The 26,035-nt window shown below is 32.9% G+C and overlaps 3 protein-coding genes across 3 annotated transcripts; 1 reads left to right on the forward strand and 2 right to left on the reverse strand.

Moving 5' to 3' along the window:
• Positions 1–211: 211 nt before the first annotated feature.
• LOC139100864 (catalase-like) lies at positions 212–9,020 on the reverse strand. Its single transcript, XM_070653619.1, has 8 exons — positions 8,710–9,020; positions 8,567–8,639; positions 2,051–2,218; positions 1,831–1,920; positions 1,744–1,771; positions 1,563–1,679; positions 1,325–1,499; positions 212–1,266 (listed from the first exon to the last, which is right to left on the reverse strand). Exons 2-8 carry the CDS (start codon positions 8,612–8,614, stop codon positions 384–386), a joined length of 1,509 nt encoding a protein of 502 aa, XP_070509720.1. The 5' UTR covers positions 8,615–8,639; positions 8,710–9,020; the 3' UTR covers positions 212–383.
• Positions 9,021–9,074: 54 nt separating this feature from the next.
• LOC139100861 (apyrase-like) lies at positions 9,075–13,387 on the forward strand. Its single transcript, XM_070653617.1, has 4 exons — positions 9,075–9,223; positions 10,835–11,196; positions 11,269–11,513; positions 12,032–13,387. The coding sequence occupies exons 2-4, from the start codon at positions 11,063–11,065 to the stop codon at positions 13,315–13,317; spliced, it is 1,665 nt and encodes a 554-aa protein (XP_070509718.1). The 5' UTR covers positions 9,075–9,223; positions 10,835–11,062; the 3' UTR covers positions 13,318–13,387.
• An 848-nt stretch (positions 13,388–14,235) lies between these two features.
• PlexB (plexin B) lies at positions 14,236–25,871 on the reverse strand. Its single transcript, XM_070653615.1, has 8 exons — positions 25,701–25,871; positions 22,195–24,637; positions 21,843–22,020; positions 21,270–21,473; positions 17,767–21,029; positions 17,456–17,636; positions 17,169–17,351; positions 14,236–17,058 (listed from the first exon to the last, which is right to left on the reverse strand). The coding sequence occupies exons 2-8, from the start codon at positions 24,093–24,095 to the stop codon at positions 16,957–16,959; spliced, it is 6,012 nt and encodes a 2,003-aa protein (XP_070509716.1). The 5' UTR covers positions 24,096–24,637; positions 25,701–25,871; the 3' UTR covers positions 14,236–16,956.
• Positions 25,872–26,035: the final 164 nt, after the last annotated feature.

Here is a 26,035-nt window from a genome sequence, read left to right on the forward strand (position 1 = left end):
AACCAGATTCATATAAAACTAAGGAAACAATGGCTCACTATTGATCTATACGTCCAGCGAAGTAAGGAAGTATCTTATATCTTAAGAGTAAAGCTAACATTGGGTTATTTTTTGTACTGACTCACAGGTGCAAATTAGTAAGTATATCCTGAAAACAAAACTACAACTTCTGGAAACAACTTTAAAAAGTATGAAATCGAGACAGACTTGATATTTTGTATCAAAGAGTAAATGGATTAAAATTGTTTATTCCAAAAATGTCTTTAAAGTTTATAGATTGATTAAAATAGAAAAGTATCCCAGTAATAATAATTCATAATCCCAGAATATAACATAAAAATGAAAAAAAATCATAAGACAAATCATATCCAGTAATAAAGAGTTTACATCTTGGCTGATCTCTTCAAGTTGATGGCTTCTCTCAATTTTTGTCCAAATTCATCAGAGACTTGTGAGAAGTTTTTGATTGCACGTTCCTGAATGAATTCCTTAGCATTAATAAGATGTCCGGCAATGTTTGAGACCATACGTTTTCTTGCAGCATCATCCAAGACATTGTTCCAGAATAGAGCAGGTTGGCTGAAATTGTCTTCATCTCCACTATCAAAACGGTAAACTTCACCTGACAATTTGTATGGTCCTTGTAAGTCTCTTGTACGTTGTGATGGTTCAGGTCCTTCAAAGCTGTTTGGATAGTAATTTGGTGCACCTCCTTGATTGTCGTTAAAGCATAATGGTCCGTCTCTTTGATAATTCTTGACACTAACGCGGTATGGACAGTTAACAGGCAATTGTAAGTAATTAGCACCCAAACGATGACGATGAGTGTCTGTGTATGAGAAGAGACGTCCTTGCAACATCTTATCAGGTGATGGTTCAATTCCAGGTACCAAGTGTGATGGACAGAATGCAATCTGTTCAACTTCAGCGAAATAATTGTTTGGATTTCTGTCGAGAACCAAACGACCAACTGGAATCAATGGATAATCTTTGTGTGACCAAACCTTTGTAACATCAAATGGATTCCACTTGTAGCGTTCAGCATCATCTAAAGACATGACTTGAATGAACATGTTATAGACTGGATGATCACCACGTGCAATTGCATCATAAAGATCACGAATGGAATAATCTGGATCAGATCCTGACAAGTCATCAGCTTTCTTAACATCCAAATTTTGAATTCCTTGTGCAGTCTTGTAATGGAATTTGCAGTAAACAGCCTCGCCCTTGTTATTGACCATTTTGAATGTGTGTGAGCCATAACTATTTTGGAAATTAATGATTATTAAGCTATGATACGCATAAATAAATTCATGCTTACCCATTCATGTGGCGATAACCATTTGGAATACCACGATCACCGAACAAGTACATGACTTGATGTGTTGATTCTGGTCTCAATGTAATAAAATCCCAGAACATGTCAGCATCTTTCAAGTGAGTTTGTGGATTTCTCTTTTGTGTGTGAATGAAGCTTGGGAATAGGACTGGATCACCTGAAATGAGGGAAACAGTTGGTAAATTCAGCTAGTGCAAGCTATAGCTATTAAGTATCTTACGGATGAAGAAAATTGGTGTGTTGTTGCCAACCAAATCCCAAATACCATCATCAGTGTAAAATTTGACAGCAAATCCACGTGGATCACGAACTGTATCGGCTGAACCGCTTTCACCACCTGCATAATTATTATATCATTTATTAATCAATTAGTCACATTGACTTACATCAAGCAAACTTACCGACTGTTGAAAATCTTACAGCAATTGGCTGTGGAATAGAAATTTGTTTTATCAGATCTTGCAAATTACTTTTAAGTGATTACTTACCGTGCGTTTTCCGACTTTCTCAAAGATTTTAGCACCACAGTACTTTGTAATATCATGAGTAACTTCGAAGTAACCAAATGCACCAGCTCCCTAGCAATTAAAGACGGAAATGATTATTGTGGTCTATTTTACCTTAACAGGCAAAGAGCATGCTTTCATGGCACTACTGTACCTTAAAGCAGTCTCTATACCTGTTAGGGTTATGAACCAGTCAACCTACCTTTGCATGAACAACACGTTCTGGAATTCTCTCACGATCAAAGTGTGCCATTTCATCAAGATAGTTGATGTCTTGCAACAAAATTGGACCTCGTTGTCCGACAGTTAGTGAGGCAGTCTTAACTCCGATTGGAGCGCCAGTGCCAAGAGTAGCGACAGCTGGTCCATTCTATAAAGTAAAGAGAAGGAAGCATAAACAATTAAGTAAGTTGTAATGAGTTTTAAAAGGAAAACAAATTCATTTCTTTATTAAGAATTCATCAAGCATCGCACGTCATAAACAACGTTGTAGTTCCTTCTTAGCATATGCTGAAAGTAATTGCATTTTCCCATGCATCCATAAATTGCTTAATGCTTGATATTCAAGAAATTCTAAAAATAGTTCAACAAATTGTGATGAAATGTTTTTTTGCATTTTAAATATGCAGCACAAAGTTCTGTGTAATTATTTCTGTTGTAAATTCATAATTTTTTTGTGTTTTAAAGCATATTACATTTAATTGCCAATTATGGTGGATATTAAACGCACGTTTTGCACGAGCTTATGGTGAATTACTTATACTCAATCTGACCTCCAATTCGACCACTAATTCGACTTTTGTTTTGTTTGTTTGTGAATTTCCTTTATTTCTTAATCAATAATTTATTCGTCTTCAAAGTTAAGGTCAGACGATTTACAAAAGTCGTTATGCTCTACATTGTAGGACGTCTAACAGACAGAGAGAACACTTTTAGGTACCGTAGTGGTATTCCCTAATATATATAAAGCAAGCATGCTGTCGAGAGATTACTCGTCTTAAATATACTAGATGAGCATGCTCATGAGCGTTGCTTTCAGCTTACTCTACTCTTCAGAGCACGCTCTTTGACTGCTAGGGATTAATGTTCCATTAAAAGCATGCTCTTTGTCTGTTAAGGGACGTTTGACAGTAGAGTTTAAACCAGAGGTGAGCAGCCTGAGTGCCGATTGTCAAGCACTAGTTTAAACTGAAAAGGTAATTTTTCAGCAGTCAAAACTCATTCCTAATACTCAATTCCAATCGATAATACACAAAAAATATCTAAAAGCTTAACGCACATGGAAAATTATGACGATTTGATGACGATGAATTGCTTATCAATTATCTAATCCAAATGTATTTATGTCTAATCTTGAAACTTGAGATAGGTAATGTTCGAATTTCAAAATTAGTTCCAATATTTCTAAGCAATTGCGGTTTTTTCAGACAGAAAGCGATCAATTGGAAAATTAGGTTGTTCTCACTTAAGTACTGATAATACTGATGTAGCTTTATATATTTGTTGCAATAAATCTTTGAAACATACAATAACATTACTAATTCATGAATGGATAGCTACCGTAAACTGCATTTTACAAGATTCAACAAGCATAAATTCTTGAGAATTTACAAGATCATTGGGCAATGAATAATAAACTGTGGTTAGAAGTATAAATAGTTCATTATTGCATGTGTTGGTCAGAAGCAATTATCTTTAATTCCTATTATCAAACAATTACAATGTCTAGTTTAAGTTAGACCCGAGTGGTACAACACGGTGAAGTATTTTTCGCCAAAAAATGGGTCGAAATCAATGGTGTTGTTAGGGCAACTTTTTGTCTTATCGAGAATTCGACGACTTAATGGTACCCTAGCACATCCTGTGCTACTCGGGAAATTTATAAAAATTGACTATTCAAAAATTAAATTGACTCAATATTTCATAATATTGATGAATGATTACAACTAATTGAAATGTGTTGCATTTGTTCTTCATGTCGATTTACTTCCTAACATATTGTTTACTTAATTCAAGTTGATTATTGCGACTAATAAAATATTGAAATAAACGTCATTATTGGTGACTCAACAACAAATAATTAATTAATTAATAAATTTATGAGCTTCTAGGTGCAACGTGAAATGTGAATCACGAAATAAATTAAAGGTTTAGGCATGGTGTCGGATGTAAATTGATTCCAACACCAAGTCAGAGTCACAATGGCCTGGGGCCGGATTTTTGATCAATTAACAGATTTGTCGCATACTGGTCAATTTGTTAGAATAAATTGAGTGATGGCAATTTGCTCCAAATGCTAGAACATCTGACTACACCCCTGATGTCAATTAAATAATTTAGCAATTTTAATTGAACTATTAAATCAAATTCCATTATGCAGTTTTGATTAAATTTCAAGAATAATTGATATTACTAATAAGGTAAGAATGTGAATATTTGCTTAAAAATTCTGATTCAGTTATCGACTTCAAAGCAGAGTTGGCAGGGCTTTGGAGTCCGGACTTTCGGTTTTTAATTTTCAAAGTTTCAATTTTCACTGAAATTCCACAAATATTATTGGGGTTGTTCACTTATTACGTATCGCTATTAGGGTGGGGGTGAGTCTAGATTTTGTTCCGTCTCAATAAAAAGTGGAGTTTTTGATACTTCTATTTCTCTCTTAGCTGGTCGTACAGATCAATTGTGATCCATGACCTTCCAAAAGAGTCGACTGAAGCTGGCTTCCACTTGCCAATTTCCGATACCAAGCGGATATTTTGGTACTGAGAGAAATAATGTAGTATTAGCTTATATCATAATTAGCACTGTGATCAATGATCTGTTGTACAAAGAGGAGAAGGACTCAGTCGCATTTTCATGTTACTTAATAACTGAATGTCTCCTATGTGACCTTCAAAAACCTTTCATTTTTTATCAGAAACCAAAAAATCGATAAATAAACAACCACCTAATCCTCCTGAGATCAACTAGCTTTCCCATGTAAAAACCACATAGTAACTTAGATAAACTTCACTTCTGTTTTCAAAGAATTTTATCTATGGTCTGGTACGGTTTAGATAGATAATTGCTTAATTGTGTGGAAATGGCTTTTTAAAAGGCACATCTATCATGGTTGTAGTATTTTGTTTTCAAACAATTTACTGTTGATTGTTTATATACGGGTAAATTATATTCATTTAATCCTTACTATCAGTGGCTTAAACTAGATAAGATGTGAAAATATATCCAGCAAAATGAAAGTCTAGATAAAATAATTAAATATTTGTTTCCCAAGCATTCATCTCATTTACATGATATTGTAAATGCAGAGATAGAAAATGGAAGTATACATGCATACCAATAAACTTTACACTTGCTTTACACCTTTTATAAATCAGAATACGTTTAGATTACGTACTAAACGTTCGTTCTGACTTAGAATGTTGAGATGAAAGAGAACAAGTGAAATAAGAAGGAACGAAGCGGTGAAAAAGAAAGGAACAAAAACAAGTTTTTTTGATCGGATTCTTCTTATGTAGCTGCACGTTTTTTATTTGAATGATTAAAATTTGGTTGAGTTTGCTAGTTCCAATAAGATTCCTTCTTAGGTTTTCTTAGCTTGAATTTAAGGATAGTGACTAATTAGTATGCTTTCTCGCTATCGGGATCGGGATTTCGAGAAAGCATACTTGTTAGGCAGCCTGTGGAAACTCCATTAATTATTGTCTTCAAAGCTGACTTTCTGGACGGTAAAAGAGCCCGTGGAAGCCCAAAGAACTCTTGGAAGGAAGCTGTCGATAGAGATAGTATTGCACTTGGTATCGGAAATTGGCAAGTGGAAGTCAGCGATAAAGCCAGCTTCAGGCGACTCCTGTGGGAGGTCATGGATCACAATTGATCTGTACGACCAGCGAAGTAAGTAAGTAAATATACTTTTTAGGCTAGTGGACTTTGTAATAATTTCATGTTACAGAAAGTCCACTACGGTACCTAAAAGTGATCTCTTTGTTTATTAGGATTAGATAGAGCCTCGTTTAGCTCTGCCTCACTATGTAGTTTTGATTGACGGACTTCCCAACGAGAAGGTGAGGTTGGTACATGATGGAGTTAAGCTAGGAGCAACTAAAGCCACGTGAATTTCGCATTCAACTTTAGAAGGCTCAAGAAGAAGATTATCATTTGGATGTTAACTCGAGTGGAAGAGCGGAGTCCATACTGAGTCTATACGGACTCCAAATAACTTCGTGCTCAATATAGCTTCAAAATAAACGGAAATAAACCTTGTGTCGCTCGTGCAAGTTAAATTTCAATTTTAGAATTCAAATATAATTGAATATTTGCATCAATGCATTTTAAAATTGAACTTTTATGAGTTTTCAAAATTCAATTAATGCTCACTGCTCACATACATTGTTGTATCGGAATTATTCTTAGAATGTATTTTAATCGTTTTGGGATTTTTAAAGCATAAGGTTTATTACTTTAGCATTCTAATGGAACAAAACACCATGAAATTTTCGGTATCTTAACTATTGCTTCATTGCTCTAATGAGCATATTAATTTAGCAAAATATGAAATACTTCCAAGATATTCAAGAAATCATAGTTCATGGTATATCAGGAATTCAGCTTTCAGAAACATTTTCTCAGTTCCAGCAACAATGTATTTGTAATCAAACATTCAAAAAATTTAGAAACTGTCTGATTTTCCACAAACTTTGTCAATGACCTTGAGCATTAAGTCTTCATCAATTTTAAATGCAATCAACAGCTGATCAAGATAGTCTTGAGTCATCAATCATAATTATCAACTGCCTTGTGACGAGACTTAAGGTGTAATATGTACACATAAATATCGCGAAATGACACAATTCTATTTACATGGCATATCCACTACAATGGCAAATTTCCATTATCAATTATCAAAATGATAATTAAGTATTTCTCACAAGGTAGTTTCTTTAAACAAGAAAATCTCATAAAAATATTGGCAAATCATGCGACACATTGACTCATTTATAAAAGAATTTTAAATTGACACAAGTTAAGCATATGCTAATAAAATTCACTTCTACTTTTCAATAAGTGCAAAACATTTCCTCTGTTGCTATTGTTTTCTTTTTCTCATAATTAAAATCAGAGTTGGTGATTGAGTGTCGCTTTTTGGGTGATTATTTTGATGAGTCAGAACTTGATAGAATGGTAATATCTAGCAGGCAAATAGCACGCTTTCTAGAGTTAGTCTACTTAGATGTATTAGTTAATCATACTCTCGGGCGTACTCTCAGTTTACTCTGTTCTTAAGAATATGCTTTATGCCTTCAAGTGCTGGGAATTAGAAACTGGCAGAAGTTATCTAAAGACAGATCCATATCCTTTTGACGAATTCTAAATGCGGCAATGGGCCCTCTTTCGCCTTCGCCAAGGAAGTAGGTATGTATATGCCTTCATAATCTTTAATATAGCATTAATTAGGTACCTTTAGCTATTCAGATATTAAGATCATAATCTAATGATTTTTTAACGATATAGCATTAATCAAAAGAACCACTCATTATTCTAAATAAAGTCTGAATAATTTCTTTCAAGAATTTACTAAAAGACAAACTTGAGCAACATATGAGACTCTGTATGGCTTACATATAGGAACTACTTGAGCTTGAAGTTGAATCGGATTTTGTATGAAATAGTCGACTTAAGTAGTCTCGATTTTATATAAAACTTGAGTCAACTTCAAGCTTTAGAAACTACATGAAGGCACAACACATGAAGTGGAAAGATTATTATCTGACTACTTGTATGTCTAATTCTTAGGATGACTAATATCACCTTAATGCAATTTGTCGATCTAAGAACTACCTATCTTAAATATCACGAATTGATTAATCAATCAGACTTGCTTGGCTCTAGACACCAAATTCGACGGCAAGTTAGAGTCACACCGCCCTAAGACCAGATTTTTGATCGATTAGCCAACAAATTTTGGGTATACAACTAGTCAAATAAAATCCTGTCCACTCAGAATGTCTAAGAGACACAAGAAGCAGACAGATAGTCTAAAATAATCAATTTGACTGCTTCAATTTCATTACAATTGTAATTGAATTTTGAAATCCGCAATCTCACTTAATTTAAAAGAATTATAAAGGAATTTCTTGAAAATAAATTTCTCAAAAAGAAAAGTCTGGACTTAAGTTGAATTAACTGTTGGAATTGTTTTGCTTACAATGTTGCAATATCAGCAACTCTGTGAATTTTAAGTGTATTGCATATACTTTTTGTATTGGAAGTAAAACTGTATATTTTTATTTACTGTATGGTCCTACATAATGATAAGTACGAATATCACAAGAGTCTATAGATAAGATTAGAGAGAATCTTATAAAGAGCTTAAATTGCTCTTATCAAAAGCTGTTCCTGCAAATTTCTATGTTATTTTTATTAAAAAATTATCCTATCGTGTGGGGTAAAGGTAGTCGGAAGAGAAAAGTGCAGGAATTACATAACAGACATATCAATTTGTCAATAACAAATAAGATTTATTTATCGACAACTCAATTGCAATTTATACTCGCATGTTGCATTGATTATCGATTCTCTTTTGTGTTTATTTCGCATAAAAGGAACTACCGGCGAATATAAGAAATGCAAGAAAGACACAAGAAAACAAAATTCGTAAAAAAAACACACAAAAACATTCAAATGAGTATCACATCAATGGTATCAAAGTTCACCGTACCTTATTTTGTTTCTTAAAGTCACTAAGTTGATTCGATGAGGCAGACATTTTTTTATTTGCTGTTTACACTTTTCTATTAATTAGAATAAAAATTTATCAATAATTTATGCAGAAATTTACAGAATTAAGTTCCAGACACTCACAAACAATTAAACTGTGGCTGTTAATTGCACGGAAACTGTACAACAAATGATGAAGCGAAAAATATTTAACTGTGAATTTATAGATTCTAAGACCGATAAGTTCCTCTCTTTCTCTGTTTTTTTTTTTATTGTTGTGTATTATTTTGAGTATGTAGTGGGTCTCTCAATTTGTTTTGGTACAATTTGAGTGTTTGTTGATGTTTTATGACTAAATTTAGATTCTCTTGCCTAATAAGTTATGTTATCTTTCACAATAATTCAGCTTAACTTCCCCAAAATATTCAGTATCAATATCAAGTGCCACAAAACATCCAAAAAATGTCTGTACGAAAAACAAAAACAAATGAGATGCGAATCGCTGTTTTAGTACCAAATATTTGATGTTTTTCTATCATGATAGTCATTATACATTTAGTACAGAGTTGTATCATATTTCCCTTTAATAATTCTAATAAGAAACAAGACCTTGATATCATCGTACTTGGATGTGTTGTGCACGATACATCATGTTATGGTAAGGAAGAAAAATGAAAGTAAATTGCATTTAATTTATCGTTGGTGATAACAAATGTAATAATTTTCGTATGGAAGTAATGACTAGAATTAGGAACATCATTTATCATAATATTATATTTTGGCAACATAATGAAATAATGTTCTTCTCACCTGCTGTCGTGTGATGTCTTATAATTTAAATGGAACTGGGATTTGTTTATTGCTGGTTAGGCATATGCATCTATTAAATTATTCAAGGAAGTTAGAATTGAAATTTAATTACTTGCAAATGACAGGAGCATATTTGCATCCAGAATTTAAATAGTATGCACCAAAGTCATAAAAGAATTTATTCATAAGAAAATAAATTTTCCTCCTTAAGTTCCATTATTTTGCAATGTATTTCCTTTAATTCTTATCCGAACGGATAATAGTACGTTACTTGCTTTCCCTAACGGGCAAAGAGCATGCAGATAGGTACATAAATACCTCTATGGTACCTAAACGTGGTCTCTATGTATGCTAGGGTTACTTACTGAAACTTGACTGGAACCATGTTCCGATTTGAAGCTTAGGCTACTAGAAAAGGCATTCCATATAGCTCTATTGCTGGTGGATATAAAAATACGTTAGAATCAGAAAACAACTGGTCATTGACTAGATACAACATATTTTTGTCCATTCGAGAAAGTTTTTGAAAATTTATAGTATGGACTTCATATGATTACGGAACCATAGGATTACAAACCTATTTAGTCAGCATATAACCAAAAGAATACATTTCTCAATGTAAATGGAAACTAAGTAATTTTATTCGATCTACATATGAGTTTGGCGTGGGTCTCTCTGGTCCATTCCATTAATATTAAAACTGAGAATTTGTACAAGCTTTGTGATACAGCCAGCAACAGAGCCAGATATTTGTAATAACCTATTCCAAGTCGGAGCATGGTTCCATTAAGGAATACGGGGTACGTTTAAGTTCCTGACCCAATTCCCTAAATCAAAATTGCTCAAAGCTTCAATTTTAATTGATCTCGTGAATGTACAATAGTTGAGTTATCTAAACTTCTAAGAAACATCAGATTTAGGAAATGGCAGAATTCGAAACTTAGAGTGTATAAAGGAACGGTTTTTTGTCCACTCAGAAATTGCATCATGTCCTTTCGAAGGAGCAATACTAAAAACATTGGGTCATACAATGAAATTTTGTCCACATGTCGGTTAACTGGACAATAATTGAAACCAAATGCCGTTTATCTAGCAGCAGAGGTGATACTTAATTTTTGAGGAGCAAAGAAAGGGGGCGGTGCTTAAATTTAATTGCATTAATCGCAAAAATTGAAGAATTTTTTTCAAAAGTCAAGGGGTTTGATTGCTACTGAAACTTAAAGGTGCTGTGTACATTTCAGGATGAAAAATATTTCTCACATTAAATACCACAAAAGTTAATTCCTGTTATCTTTTAACTTCCCATCAAACTATTTTCCCATAAAAATTTAAAAGAATTTATCAAAAACCAAAAAAATTAACATAAATTAACAATAATCCTCAAATATCACTAACCGATACTTAAATGACATTAATTCTAATTACCAAGATTTTATCTTTAAATTTTTAATTTGATTAGCTTTTAAGCATTATTCAGCTTATCTTCAAGTGCTCCTTTTACTAAATGTCATTCATTACTTGATATCACAATATGCTCATTATCTTAATTTAATACACCAATTGAAAAAATATAAAAGAACTGCTTTGATAACGTTCACTACAAAAAAATAGAAAAAAAACTGAGTTAAAAAAATTAAAGAAAAATCAGTCAAGTCAGTTAGCATTTAGTTTCCGAACGATCAACAATATGAAATTATTCATTTTGATTGCTATTGTCATACTTGAACTTTGGACGAGTTCTGTTCAGTCTACTGCTGTTGTTAAAAGGAATCAAAGCTTGTTTCCACTATCAATCATTCACATCAATGATTTTCATGCTAAGTAAGCATTTTTTTTTGTACAATACCAAATTTACTGCATTTTAACAACTTTATTTACTCATCATTGTTACAGATTTGAGCAAACAAACACAGATTCGACGAGTTGTAAGGAAAAATTGGGACAAATATGCATTGGTGGCATTGCTCGTGTAATGACAATGGTAAAACAGTTGAAAGCAGCGCGAGAACAAGAAAATAAAAATCCAATTTTCCTCAACATTGGAGATAATTTTGTTGGATCACTTTGGTATGAGCTGTTTGGATGGAATGTAACCAGTCATTTTTGGAATATTTTTCCTGCTGATGCTACGACCTTGGGTATGTATTAACGTTTTGCTTAAAACTCTTTTGCGAGATATCAAAATGTGTGAGCTTAGGCTTATTAATCGACTGTCAAGTGTTGTTGTTGCCTATCAGGTGGCAAATAGTTGAGACTATCGAACAACACACTCATAAGTGATTATCAGTAGACTAAATATGGATTAATCATAATAAATACACTATCAGATTTAATTGTGGGTAAATGAATGAAAACACGATGAGTTAATGACGTGGTTAAGCCTTACGGTCGTTTACTTTGCATCACGTTGCATTCATTGACTTTAGGACGACGTCAGAAGATGAAAGTGTAATATGCCTAGCCAAAATGCATGCATATGCACATAAACTGAGTTGTTTGGCCTATGCATTGGAAAACCAATCCGGCTAGACATTTCAGGATATCGAAACCTAGTTAGCTACGTCACAGTTCCTTTTCAACCTCAATATTACCTCCTAACACGATTTTAATACTTTAGAATTAATTCCTAACTTTTCATTCCAATTTTTGTCCAAAGGCAATCACGAATTCGACCGTGGTGTCCAAGAAGTCGTTCATTACCTTGAAACTTTGAAATCACCAGTACTTGTGGCAAACCTTGACGATACTGATGAACCCGGCCTTCAAGGAAAATACAAAAAATCTCTTGTTATAGAACGTGATGGAAGAAGAATTGGCTTAATTGGAGCTTTAGTTGTAGCCACAATAGAAATTTCTAATCCTGAAAAACTCAAAATTCTTGATGAAATTGAGTCAGTGAAGAAAGAAGCAAATAGATTGAAAACGGATGAAGGCATTGATATCATTATCGTATTATCGCACTGTGGATTAGTCATTGACCGACAAATGGCTCAAAATTCTGACGGTCTTCTTGATGTTATTGTAGGCGGTCATTCTCATTCTTTATTGTATAAAGGCGACCCAGTGCCTGGACCTGATGTAAGAGTAGATACATATCCAATTGTCTATACACAAAATAATCACAAGACATTGATTGTTCAAGCATCAGCATACACAAAGTTTATAGGTGATTTGACTGTTTATTTTGATGAAGACGGAGAGATTCAGGAATATGAAGGAAATACAATTTTCATGGACTCAAGTATCGTACCAGATCCAGAAATTATCGAAGAAATGAAGCCATGGAAAGAATCTGTTGATAAAATTGGACAACGTGAAATTGGTTCCGTTAAAGGCATGCTTTATCAAAAGGATTGTGCCTTTGGTGAATGCAACATTGGTGACTTTGTGACTGACGCTTTCCTTGACTTTATTGTAAATCATCCTGATTTCCAAGATAATCATTGGTCATACGCAACTGTCGCTATCACAAATGCTGGTGGAATTAGAACAAATTTACCTCCAGGAGTTCTCGTCTTTGACGATCTGTTCACGACACTGCCATTCACAAATAAATTGAGTGTCTTTGAATTGCAAGGCAAAGATCTTCTAGAAGTTTTGCAATTTTCTGCAAATGCCTGGAGATACTACAACTTCCTTCAATTTTCCGGAATGAGAGTCGTTTACAATGTCACAAGACCTGACAACGAGAGAGTCGTTTCCGTTGATGTCTTGTGTCGTGAATGTGATATTCCTCGCTATGAGAAATTAGACCTTACTAAATGGTATCGACTTATTGTTCCAAGCTTTATCGGAAATGGTGGAAACGGATATGTGATGTTTACAAGGAAGCGTAATGATCGTGTAACAAAGGAACTAGATATTGAGGTTGTTGAAGAGTACTTTAAGAAGTTGAGTCCTGTTCTTCAAAAGAAGGATGGTCGTATAACTGTGTTGACATAAGATTTGTGCCTTAATTTTTGTAAATGAGATGAAATTAAATAAACTTAACATTTGTGATGAGTTCAGGAAATCAGGATTATTTTAGATGTACAATTTAATGATAGGGTTGTGGATTTAAACTGAATCCGGCCTCAAAGCAAAGATTCTGTCAGAGACATCCAGAAGTCATATCAGCCTGGGGTCGAATTTTGATCGATTACCCGTTTTATTCTACTCGGGTTTACAAAGGATTCTTTTTGACAAGTGTCTGGCAGATCCTTTGCTACAAAATTTTCTTGGTCTCTTTTCAAAAGTTTGTTGTTTTTTGACATCAATTACGTACGACCTTCTTGAAAATTGAATACGTTCTTGTCAATTGATATCAATAGAAGCTGCTGTAGAAGTCCATTAAATAAGATCTTTAAATCAGACTTTGTTAATGGTAGAAGAGCTTTTGGACGACAAAAGAATTCTTGGAAGAAGCTATCGATACACTTTGGACTTTGCATTGATAATTGACAGACATAAGTCAGCAATAGAGTCAGCTTTAGGTGTAATCTGAGGGGTCATAGATCACAAATTGAGATTTACAATTGAATTGTACGGTCAAAGAACTGAACTGTATAGCATGAGCGTATTTAAGGGGGTTTTGGGGTCGAACTTCCATCTCAATTTTTGGGGGTCAAACCACTCTCAAACCCCACTAATTTTTTGCTTACAAACACTTTTGGCTACGCCCCTGATAGATAACTCTCTCCCTAATCCACACTCGGCCACGCGGTTTCCAATAAATTAATAAATAATTTACTACTTTACTTAACTTTCATTCCTTCTCAGAAATTGCAAGTTCCAAAGAATTGTAAAAGGAACTGAAAAAGGTAATTTTCTTAAAATAGCCACCCGGAACTGCTGTAAGAAGAAAGAAAAAAAGTTAAAAGCCTCTTATAAATTTTTTAATTTTTTAGCGGACATTCATCAAATTTTTATTTTCTAAAACTTTTTTTGTCAGTTTCATTCCTTGTTGTTTCTTGTTTCATTGTTTGTGTAAAAAATATAATAATAATACCTTAAAAGTTTGTATCACAAGCTAAGGTTCGAAATCATAAGAGAAATTAAATTTGATTTGTTTTTTTCATTAAAAAAACTACTAAGTTATACATGATTATTTAATTATATTGAGGATTTACATTTCTATTGCAAATTAATCATATTTTTTTATAAAAAAAATTACACAGACTTCTTGCATTTTCTCTTGTTTTTAAAATTACTAAAATATTTTTAATATTTTTAGTGTTTCTTTATCTCTCGAGTATAGTTTCTTCAAAATCGAACGCAAAAATTTGGGGAGGATATTACTAATATTTTTTTTTTTTTCATCATTTTTCATATACTTTTTTGTTTAATTAAAGGGAGGTTTTGTTATGTCTGTCAACCTTCACTTCTAAATATAAATACATATCAAATGCATCATGTTTCCTATTTTTTTTTTACTTCCCATTTTGTCATCTTAATGATCTTAAAATTGTCATTATTAATTCTTAATTAAATGAGTATAAAAAGAGATTCTTTATTCTTCACACAGTTTTTCATGTTAAAATAATTCTTCATTGTTTATAATATAATTAATAATTAAATATCATCATTTTCACTCTCTTTTCTAATAAAATGCATGTAAGTTTTCATTCATCATTTTAAAAACGTTATTATTCACATTTTACTGTTTTTTTTTTGTCATTTATCATCATTTAATTGTTATTTTAGTAAGTAAATATTGGCCCGAAAGAACTGAACGAGAGATGTAAATAAAATTTGAATGGCGGGGTAGCTGATTTGTTGTAAATTATTGAGTAATTACTTAATCAATCTAATTAATGAGTGAACTTTATTTAATACTTATCAACGATGATTGAAATATTTCGAGTTTATTAATGGTTTTTTTTTTGTGTGTGTGACAAGGTGCGATGACTTTGATGAATTTGAGTGGCATTTGTCAGTTGCTTTAGGCAATTATCCGATGATTATAGGATGAGCTATATTAGATTATTCAGAATACGGGTTGTAAATGTTTATGGATATATTTTATGAGAATTATAAGTTAATTTAATTTCACTGGTACGTTAATAAGCTTTAACTGGGTTAAATCAGAGCCCGGAGTCGACTCGAAATTTGTATGAAGTCGAGTCGACTTTTATATATAGAATCCAAGTCGGATTCGAGCTCTGTGATAAAAACAATACTTTAAAATTTCTCCGATTGGACAAAAATACATTAGAACTAGACATCAACTGGACAATAACTTGCCATCAACTAATTTTAACGTATTTTTGTCCACTCGGGATGCCTTGGTCTGTTGACTGGAATACATAGTCGTAAACAACTAGAGTTAAAACTGACTTCTAGGATTCAGTCAAGATCTGTAGACTGTACCTTAAATGAATTTCGTCCTTGACTGCAGGCCTACGGTTTTATAATAAACCTACTGACTCCACTTTGAAATATTTTAAAGCTTGTAGAGCAATGAGAATGTCAAAAGTCTTTAAATTTGAAAATAAAGCCATTGAAAGCTTCTCTTCTCTGAATATAGTCCCTCTAGAGTACATAAATGTACACAATTTTGATGAAACATGACCTTTTGTTTTGTAGAAATTGGATGATCAGCTTAGCGTTATCCCATGTGGGAATTACTAATAATTAGACCGTTTAAAAATTATATTTAAGCACGCTCTAAGCTAGTCTATTTTGATTCAGTACGACTATAACTAAAACTGACTTGTTAACAGTTTAAATACTGGGTAAAATGTTGATTACGTTAATACTGACGATTAGTTCCTATTGATCCATTGTGAATCGTAGGGCGCTAATACCGTTCATATTGCTCATCCTAAGCTCATCTAAAGATTTCCACATTAATCCCTCAAAAACTCTCCAAAGCCATCATATCTTGCCATTTCGTGGAGATTCTATTTAATCTAATTGTTTGAAAATTTCTTTCTATTCGCTGCATTTCCTAAGACGTTTCATATTTCATTTTGGAAAAGGATTTGGGGGATAGCGATAAAATATTGATATTGAATGTAAAAGAAATCCACTAAAATTCTAATAAAATTCTTCTTTTCTTAAAATTGCGAAAATAAAACCTTTTGCAAACATGATTAAACTTATTTTTTGTTCATTCTCGTCTTTCGTTTTCATATTTAATTTAAAAATCCTTAAAAGCGTTGGCTATAATCTTTTGATTTTCACTTCATTTATTTCATTAAAATTAAAAACGACTCTATCGCGATTTAAATAGTTTTTTTCTTTCTTTTAAAACAGAATATTTCGTACTTTCACCTTCTATATAATTTTTTTTTTGTTTTATTCCTTTAAAAGGTCATGGAATCCTACATGCATTGACACTAATAAAAATTTATGAAGAATGAAAGTATGAAAAATATCCTTTTATATCTTTTTCGTTCCGTTTTTTTTGAAAATGTAATGAAAAAAAAAATTTCTTCATTTCATTTTTGTTAATTTTTTGTTATATTAATTAATTAAATAAAATCAATTATTTAATCAATCTGTTTTTCATCATTCTATTATCATTATTATTTCATTTAAAATCTTCAACTATTTACAGTCGTATAAGTTAAAATTATCAAGAATTGAATCTTTTATTTGTCAGCAATCATCCATACCATCTAACGTGACGCCAACATTCTCTAGTTTATTGGCAAGATGGAGTTTTTTGCAATTGATGTCCATTTCGAGGGCTTCAATTATCTGCAGAGATGAAGAAAGAATAGAATAGGAATAAATGTATATCGATTAGTTTTGATATAAATTTGAAATTCAATTTTTTCCTCATTATTATTATATTATTTTCAACATACTTGTTCCTTATATGTCGTCACGTAGATATACAGTTCTTTAAGAGCTGCGATTGTATCAAATTCATCGTTCTGTTGAATGGACAATTGCTGCATTGAAGTGCACATTTCTTGATCACTGATTTGAGGTAAACGAGCAATATCCGCATAAAATGTTGACACCATATCTCTATAATGTGGCAAATCCTATAATTTTTTAAAGAGAAATTCAATAATAGAGTTAGTAAAGTAAAGTGGAACAAGAAAAATAAAGGAAGGAAAACAATTGTGTAATTGAATAGAAAAATTACTTTAGCAAACAGCAATTTATTTGATGGCGAGTCCTTTCCCAAACGATGCTCATTTGTTGAACATGCATCCATAAATGTTTGAGCGACTACACTTAGGCACGCATCTACTGTCACCGTCTTATTTATATCAAATATAAAATCTGGATTCTTTATGAAATTCACCCAAAACCTCAAGGGCAAACTGTGTCGAGATGTGATGTACATGTTTTGAGAGAGAAAGGCAGAATGAAATGAGAAGAAAAACAACAAGCGAAATTAGACAAGATTGTAATATGATATACATAAAGGAGAAGTAAAAATCGTTTATATACCTATTTGACTTCCAGGCATGTATGATTTTTGGATCATTAGTCTCCGGATGTCTACGAGCAGCATCATCGAGTAAATCGAAAAGCCATTTTACGGCAGGTGGAAGTTTTTCATTCACAGTTAAAATTGTTGTAAAGAAATCGTCTACAAATTTCTGTATCGTTCCTTTCGTTGCTAACAGCCGTGTTAAGTAAATTTCTGGAATGGCTTTATGTGTCCTCTCTACAGTTGCACAATTATTGTTATTGGACGGTGGTAAGAACGGATGATGCGATTGATTTTTATTACCAAATGTTGTCATACCAAAATAATGCTCATCCATATTTGATTTGACCAGATGATAGACACGACAATACTGTTGCTTATGACTACTGGTTGTGAGCGTTTGTTGCTGATTAATCAGCTGAGGATGGTGATGATGGTGCATACCTGATGAATCCAGCACGCCATTAATTAACACATGGGTTTGTGTATTGTTAATATAATAGCAATTTGGATACATGTTTTTACTATATGTATTAATATTAAATGAATCATGCTGTCGTGCTACTAATGACATCACAGCCGATTCTTTGACTCCGTAATGAGCTAATGTATTAAGTCTTTTCCACCCATTAAGGGTTTTTGTTGTCAGATCTTCATCCTGTAGTGTCAGGTGTCCACCTCGTCCATGCCTCCATTCGAGATCAACATCATGTACAGATGGACGCATTGAGAATGGTGTATTTTTAAAGAGAGCATCGAGAATTTTCGATTTGACTTGTGTTATTGTGTCCTGATCAAGGACTTTGCATTGCACTTTATCTTCTAAATCATCCTGTAATATATGTAATGTCACAACATTTGTATCTATTTGTTCTCGTAATAAACGATCCTCGGACAATGAATAGCGTGCCTCATGTGTGATTGCATCAACTAATCCTTTCTCCACTTGATGCTTTATGGCTTTAAATAAGAGAAAGAGTGATGAGCCACTATATTCTCTTAAATAATTGTACATACAAATGGCCATATAATTTGTCAACATTTTCTCGACAACACTTTCTGTACGTCTCAACATCAAGTGTGGGTGTTTGGTCATCACGGACTTATCAACGAGACGTAATAGTAGCAACTTAAGAATGTCTGTTGCATATTCCATTTTATTCATTAGTACTACCATCAATAATGATGCAACGTTGACTTTATCACGAATATTAAAAGTACGTTGTGCTTCCAATGTCTCAATAAACGTGAGAAGGAAGAATTTATTATTTATAAGTTGCTCAAATTGCAACATGGCAGCATCATAATTTGTACGTAACATATTCATACGTCCTTTATGACCATTTAATATTGGATGATCTGATACACCCGGGAAGAAGACTTTCATAATATAATTGACATGATCCAACGCAGGAATTCCTTGATTCTCTATATCGGCTGTTAAATCTAATATATCCGTTTGTAATTCGGCAAAAGCTTGTTTGCACTCTAATCGTACATTACTTTCTAATGTATCCATTTGAATTTGTATCTTTTTATATTCACGTTCCGCTTGGGTTGTTTTTCGTCGATAAATTATCAAAATGAATACGAGCACAATAGCTAGGACGAATGTTGATGCTGCAATCACAATCATTGCTTGCGAGAAGGCATATGGCTTTAATAAATCATATTTCAAGTAGCCGAGTGGGAATCGTAATTTTTGTCCAACTCGTACGACAACTAATGGTAAATCGATATCATTTTCATTGCCATTTTCATCAGTGGACGCAGGCTGTTGAGCGGGAGGGGTGCAAACTAATTGTGCTAGTGCCAAACTCGTAACATTGCAATGGAGTGAACCAACTGTCACAATAACATCGCTCTCGTCGCATGCAAGATTCAAATTCTCACCCTCAATGACCAATGTATCACCTTTATATAATCTTATTGAATTTAAAAATGGAAAGAATACTGGATCATCAACGTATATCAAATTGCTCCTTATGTGTTGGAAATGTTTGTTTAGGTCTCGTACTGTTTTCACGTTATCCATTATGAAACTTATTTGGAAATTTAATTGTGTCTCTTGTATAGCAAATGCTGCAGATGGAGCCATGTACGATGAAGGTTGCGGTGTCATTTCTCGTGTAGCAGTTGGATATGCATCGATGTTGCTTATAACATTACGTTTTGTTTTACTCTTTTGTGCTATGAAATACGTACGGAATTTTTCGGTAACCGATGGCGATGGACATTCCATTTGATTTGGATTAATTACAGTACAATCTGTTCGATTAATGCTATCGTCACCGAATATAACCTCCATTTGTGGATTTTGTATTGTATGCAGGTTTGTGCCGTGCACTGTTATCATGCGTCCACCGCTCTTGAAGCTCTTCAAAGGCTTTATTTGCATGATTTTGGGATCGACTGTGTAATTATATATACTACAAGCACCATGACGCATACTCCCGCCATTACCCACTCCATTGTACGATGCTACCATTCCGATATCATTTGAATTATGGCCTCTTCCGTTTTTACATTGAAGGGTTCGGTTTGCGAGATCAACAATTAATGTGAGGGTTCGAATAAATTCAGGAGAACGTGAGGCGGTCGTTGTACATACAAGGCGATCATTTGTAGCATGTGTAAGGTTAATATGGCAAATATAATCATCTAAATATGCAATAACGCTAGATCCAATATTCAAATGTCGTCCGAATATTTGAAGTTGTGTGCCACCTGATTGCGGCCCTTGTGTTGGTAAAATTCGATCAATTTTAAAATCCTTGTATTGAAAGTATACATTCGACTCTGTTATTCCTGCTTCATTTCCGACTTTTACGGTTGCAGTCATTTCCTTATCTACCGGTCCCGTTCTGCATTCAATTTTAACGGATATTTCGTAATTAACTAATTCACATGGAACATTTCCTATCCTTATTTTTCCTCGTACGTCATCTTCACGTATACCAAGATTACTTCCTTCAATTGATACTAAAGTTCCACCTTCAATCGGTCCACTTAATGGCTTTATTGAGTCAATTCGTGGTCGAGGACATTCTGCTGCCGCGCCATGCATGCAAGTATCATTAAATACACATTGTTTATTACACCAAGTGCATTGATATTTTTGATCACGTGTGACACACAAGCTACAGTCTGCATGTTCCTTATGCGAGCCCAGTACATCGCATTTGTATAGCGTTATACTGATAGTATCAATATAATGATTTCTATTCCACGTAACATCAACTTTTGCTTTATATTCGTTCGTATTTGCCTCATATGAGTACTAAAAAAATCATGTTTGTGTGTCCGGGAATACAAAAAAAAGAGAAGAAGAAGAGAAAGAAAGGAGAAAATTAAAATTGATTTAAAAAATTAATTTCTTGACATTATAAACGACTCGCCATAATCCATATCCTATTTATTTGCACGATGATATACAATATAAAGTAATAATAATATAGGAACATTATGGCTATAATGTGGAAGGATAAAAAAATATAAACTATAGTAATAATTAACTTACGGGTGTTTTATCGCACACAATGTATTTATTTGCCTCAATTCGTGCTGGTAAAATCATGTGAGCACCTTCGATGTTCACAATGCATAAAAATCCCGAGTGAGCACTTTGCGGGCGTGGTAAATTAATTATTTCCAATTTTATCTCTTTTGGCACTTTATTGGGCAGCAAAATTTCGTTTTTCGGTGGCTTTATGCGAGGACATTGCTATAGAAGGAATGAACAAAAATACAAAAAAAAAAAATGTTAAACATACATTTTGAAATTAAATAATGATGAGGATGAATGTGAGCGAAATGAGAGGAATTTTTGATTAAGTTTTAATTACAGTATACACAGATATATAGATTAAAATTGATGATACATTTATCTGTGCATGTTCACTACACAATTTTCAATTACCAATGAATACCAAGGATGGTAAAGGAAGAAGAAAAATCAATATTGTAACTGAATTTTTTTAAAATTGAAATGAGTTTATTTTAAATAAATGAAGCAAGCAAGCAAGTTAGAATATTCCTGCTGCCAACAATAATAAACGTACTTCAACAATCAATCTTAATTTTTTAGACTTACGTTTTCAGCACTTATCATGCTTGCTGTATTTCTGCATGTTGAATTTTGAAAAACACATTTATTATCGTATATGCACCAATTGCAATTCCATTGTGATTTTAAGCACTTAAAGCATGAGTCATGTACGGAACAGTCGAAGAATGCAAAGCTCCTCGATACAAAGTCCTTGTTTGTCTCACTGTGCATATTCATAGATGTTGAGATGAAGATTATATTTGTTGAAATGAAAGGAAGGAAACGGAAAAGTTACATTTTGTTTGTACTACTCAGAAAATTTAATAAAAAAGTTTACAATTCAAGTATCTTGAGAAAAATAAAGAAAATTTTATTACTATTAGATACATGTATTTACCTTGAGCGAACGGATAATGGAACGAGAATGTGATCCTTCCCAAGCTCTATTGGTGGACGATATTTAAGTTGTGGAGTTTGACATATCAATCCATTCTCCGTAACTGCAGCATCGATGGGTGTTGAATTACCAAATACACATTTATATTTCGCATTGGATGGTAGCTCTGGAAGTGTTTTTATCACAAGATTAACTGTCGTCATTTGATTTATTGGTACTTTATCGGGAATTGCAGTTTCAAAGTCGATGCACTGTTGTCCAACACCGATTGAAAGCCACCTTGATGCACTTGTATCACGTTGGCATGCACCCCTGACTGTACATCTCTTTTCTAAACTACACCAACCACAGAAGACGTCGTTTGATTCTAAGCAACTTGAGCATGTGGTATGTGATGCACAGTTTTCAATTCTCATTTTTGTAATCTTTTTCCTCGAGAGAACATAAAGGTAGTCTTGCTCTGGTGACACCATTGTATCAGGTAATATAATATTATCAGGATCAACTTCCACACGGTCATATTCACCTGCTGATGGATCTGATAATAAAACTTTCTTGATATTACCTTCGGTCGTTCCAAGAAATGCGACTGTATGAGGCCCCGTGAGTGTTGTCGTTACCGATGTTACTGATTCACTGTCGAAATTAAAGATTGCATTTGCTACAATTGCAGCAACACCGGAAATTTTTAGGCCAGCATGACAAAAGTCATGAATATTTCCAATGGATCCGACTAGAGGACATTTACCATCTAATATTGAGCCAGAAATGTATCCTAAATTACGATCCTTAGTCGTTCCATTAAAACACATGTGTATGTTCTCATTAAACATTTCTTCAATATCTTTGAGCGTATAGACACAAATTGCCGATGAATTTTGTGTCTCTGATGTAATTTCTTTGCTTGGTGAAAAAGCTGCCACCAGAACTTGATCATCTTTACGTATTCCTAATTTTTGTCCTAATCGTGTACCAGCTTCCGTTAGCTTAGCATCACGAAGTATATTATAATCTTGATTCTTAACTAAGCATGACAATGTAACTTCTGTATAACTATCATAATTTGGATCGGTTACACAAATTCGTGAGAGACGCGTATGATAACCTGCTTCCTCTACTAAATGATTTTTCTTTTGAACTAACATAAAATATGCAAAATCGGTACTATTAAATCCGTATATGTAATTTACGAGGAAGTGATCTCGATATTTCACATCAATATTAATATTTGATTGTTGTATGGAAAATTCTGCATAATTTAGGTCGTCCAATTTTCTAGATGCAATTGCTGGCACATTATCACGATAATCACCGACATTTGTAAATGTCGTTCCGACATACAGTATATCTTCACGTTGCCAAGCAGTATAACGTGACGGTCCTATAAATGCATAACTGCTTGAATTCTCATCGTTGGCAACCACCGGCAATTCAATATATCTTGGTGATTTTGGGAAGTTATTAAGATTCTCATAAATTTCGCAAGCGCCTTGATGTAAGCTTCCACATGAAATTAATGCATCACCGTACGTATTTAGAATTAAAAGCTTATTAAAATTATTAGTTTCGATTGTTTCAACATCATCTGGACAACCGCCCGCATGACATACCGGACTGTCAGGCTTTGGTCCTGTGACACTATTATTGATTACAGTAAGGTTCTTATTGAACTGAATAATCCGATTTGTTGCGCCCGCATACAAACTTGAGCGTCTTTTATCATACACCAAATGAGTGAAATAAGAATCATTTTGTAATTGATATTGCGACAATATAATGTTATTACTATTTGATGTACTCGCCGTTATTGATGGCTCGATTTTGATTATAAGAATTAGTGCCAATATTAGTATGCATGTGTATGTTGTAATTTGATGCAACACTTTACGACGGACGGTCATTATTCTTCCTCATATATGTTGTTTATTTTTCTTACTCAAACTGTCGTCACTCGATTCGGTCAATATTTTTCTATCAATCTTCCTCACCACACGTGCTTTTCCCGTTCTCACTACAAACGATGAAGGTGATTATTACTATGTTTTTTATGATGATTATGATGATGACAAATGTGACGACGGCTCTTCATGGAAGATTCTTTTTTTCCTTGTTCACTTCTTCTCTGTTTATTTTTATATTTATGTTGCAGAAGAAAAATCAATTTTTCTCTTTCCCTTTTTTTACTCCTTTTTATTCGCTTCGTACTTCACTCTCTCTCTCTTCCCTTTTTGTATTTAATGAATGTGTCGCGTTTGCACGAAGAAACAAAATTATCATCAATAATATTATGCGAGATTTACTTTTTTCATTTGTCGCAAAATGAGATGTACGAATCCATTTCGCTCTTACTCCTCAATTCTTCTTGGACGAATTATATTATTTTGTTTTTTAAATTTTGAAAAATGAAATCATGTATAACGTTGGGAGGTTTGTTATATGAGCCCTATAAAATAAAAATTAGATGAAAAAATTTTGACATTTATTATTAAAATTATTAGTGGGTGACACAAATTTTCAAATGCCACATTAAATAATTAATAAATTAATTTTGGATAATGCTCTATTTTTTCCCGTGAATCCACAAAATTGTTTATTTTTAGGACACATTTATTATACGATGATATAAAATTCTACGTCGCTTAAAATTCTTCATTCACTTTTTGAAATTAGTTTTCTTTTAAGACACTTTAAGCCACCAATTAAATTTATTTCGTGAATTAAGAGGAATTCCAACAGCGACAAAATATTTGTCATAAAATTTTTTTCCTCTTCTGCTTGTAGATTTTTTTTATTCTTTTTACTATGTAAGACCTTTCACAATATTTTTAAATAATGTAGCATCAGCATTAAGTTTTTACTACACACTATTAAGCTATTATCACTGAAATAATTTTATTATTCTATTTTAACTCTTAAAAATCGGCAATAAAATACTTTCATCGCGCTTTAAGTAAATACTGTGTATATTATTTCTTTTATTCATCCATCCACTTGCATTTTTATGCTCTCTATGTATTTTTTTTTCTTTCTTTTCAACTTTTTTTTTCTCTTCTCTTCTTTCTGTCGCTCTATTATGTGTATTCCTCCTTTATAAATTCCACTTTACAACACAAAATCAAGATGGTCGAAATGAGTATAGGGAATGAATGGACAGGTTTTCGGAGAACATTCTTTTAACATTGATTTAGTTTATGTAGTTAGACATTATCCTTGTATGATTAATTAAATTATAATACAGCATTTAATCCTTTTTTATCTCTTTTTTGTCTCTATCATTAAAAGAGATTTTTTCTATCACAATGTTTCACAAGAAACTATGGCAGCAATAAAAAAAAAATCTCACTAATCCCTTCAATTTTTTTAAAACATTTTTCCATTAATTTCGAGCATTATTGTCTCGCTTTTCATTTTATCAACTTATGTTGCATTGATTTTCAAAAAAAATTAATGCTTTGATGCACAATTTTATTCAGAATTATGATTTTTAAGAAAAAACTTGAACCTACACTTTATCTGTGGATTTTCGTGATAAATACTATATATTTCAATATTACTCCTCACTTCATGACTTAGTTATAGTTCATGTCTAATTTTAAGATCAATTTTAATTCATTTTGTCTTATTTTATTAATTTTTAACATTAAACTATTATACTGAAAATGAAAATCTCTTGAATAGGACCGCGACACTAAAGTTTATCGGTTCAACGTTTTGTATTTGAGTGATATTGTATGTGTATGTTGTGTTATTTACATGATGCGAGGAATCTGAACCGGTTATGAGAGAGGAATATATTTGAATTATTTGTGACGGTTAGGGATATTTTAAAAATTTAAAAATC

The sequence above is a fragment of the Chironomus tepperi genome, unplaced genomic scaffold (genome assembly GCF_022539635.2).
Source record: "Chironomus tepperi strain 1889 unplaced genomic scaffold, CSIRO-AGI_Ctep_v1 contig_68, whole genome shotgun sequence".
Lineage (NCBI taxonomy): Eukaryota > Metazoa > Arthropoda > Insecta > Diptera > Chironomidae > Chironomus > Chironomus tepperi.

What these genes read in the sequence shown, in the direction of transcription:
- LOC139100864 (XM_070653619.1), bottom strand. Translation starts at nt 8,614, where the DNA reads ATGTCTGCCTCATCGAATCAACTTAGTGACTTTAAGAAACAAAATAAG. An exon ending in AACGTGTTGTTCATGCAAAG is followed by an intron (nt 1,921 to 2,050) that starts GTAGGTTGACTG and finishes TTTAATTGCTAG; the next exon opens with GGAGCTGGTGCATTTGGTTA. An exon ending in AGAAAGTCGGAAAACGCACG is followed by an intron (nt 1,772 to 1,830) that starts GTAAGTAATCAC and finishes TCTATTCCACAG; the next exon opens with CCAATTGCTGTAAGATTTTC.
- LOC139100861 (XM_070653617.1), top strand. Translation starts at nt 11,063, where the DNA reads ATGAAATTATTCATTTTGATTGCTATTGTCATACTTGAACTTTGGACG. An exon ending in ATCAATGATTTTCATGCTAA is followed by an intron (nt 11,197 to 11,268) that starts GTAAGCATTTTT and finishes TCATTGTTACAG; the next exon opens with ATTTGAGCAAACAAACACAG. An exon ending in TGCTGATGCTACGACCTTGG is followed by an intron (nt 11,514 to 12,031) that starts GTATGTATTAAC and finishes TTTTGTCCAAAG; the next exon opens with GCAATCACGAATTCGACCGT.
- PlexB (XM_070653615.1), bottom strand. Translation starts at nt 24,095, where the DNA reads ATGACCGTCCGTCGTAAAGTGTTGCATCAAATTACAACATACACATGC. An exon ending in CCATTATCCGTTCGCTCAAG is followed by an intron (nt 22,021 to 22,194) that starts GTAAATACATGT and finishes GAATATGCACAG; the next exon opens with TGAGACAAACAAGGACTTTG. An exon ending in ATAAATTGCTGTTTGCTAAA is followed by an intron (nt 17,352 to 17,455) that starts GTAATTTTTCTA and finishes AAAAAATTATAG; the next exon opens with GATTTGCCACATTATAGAGA.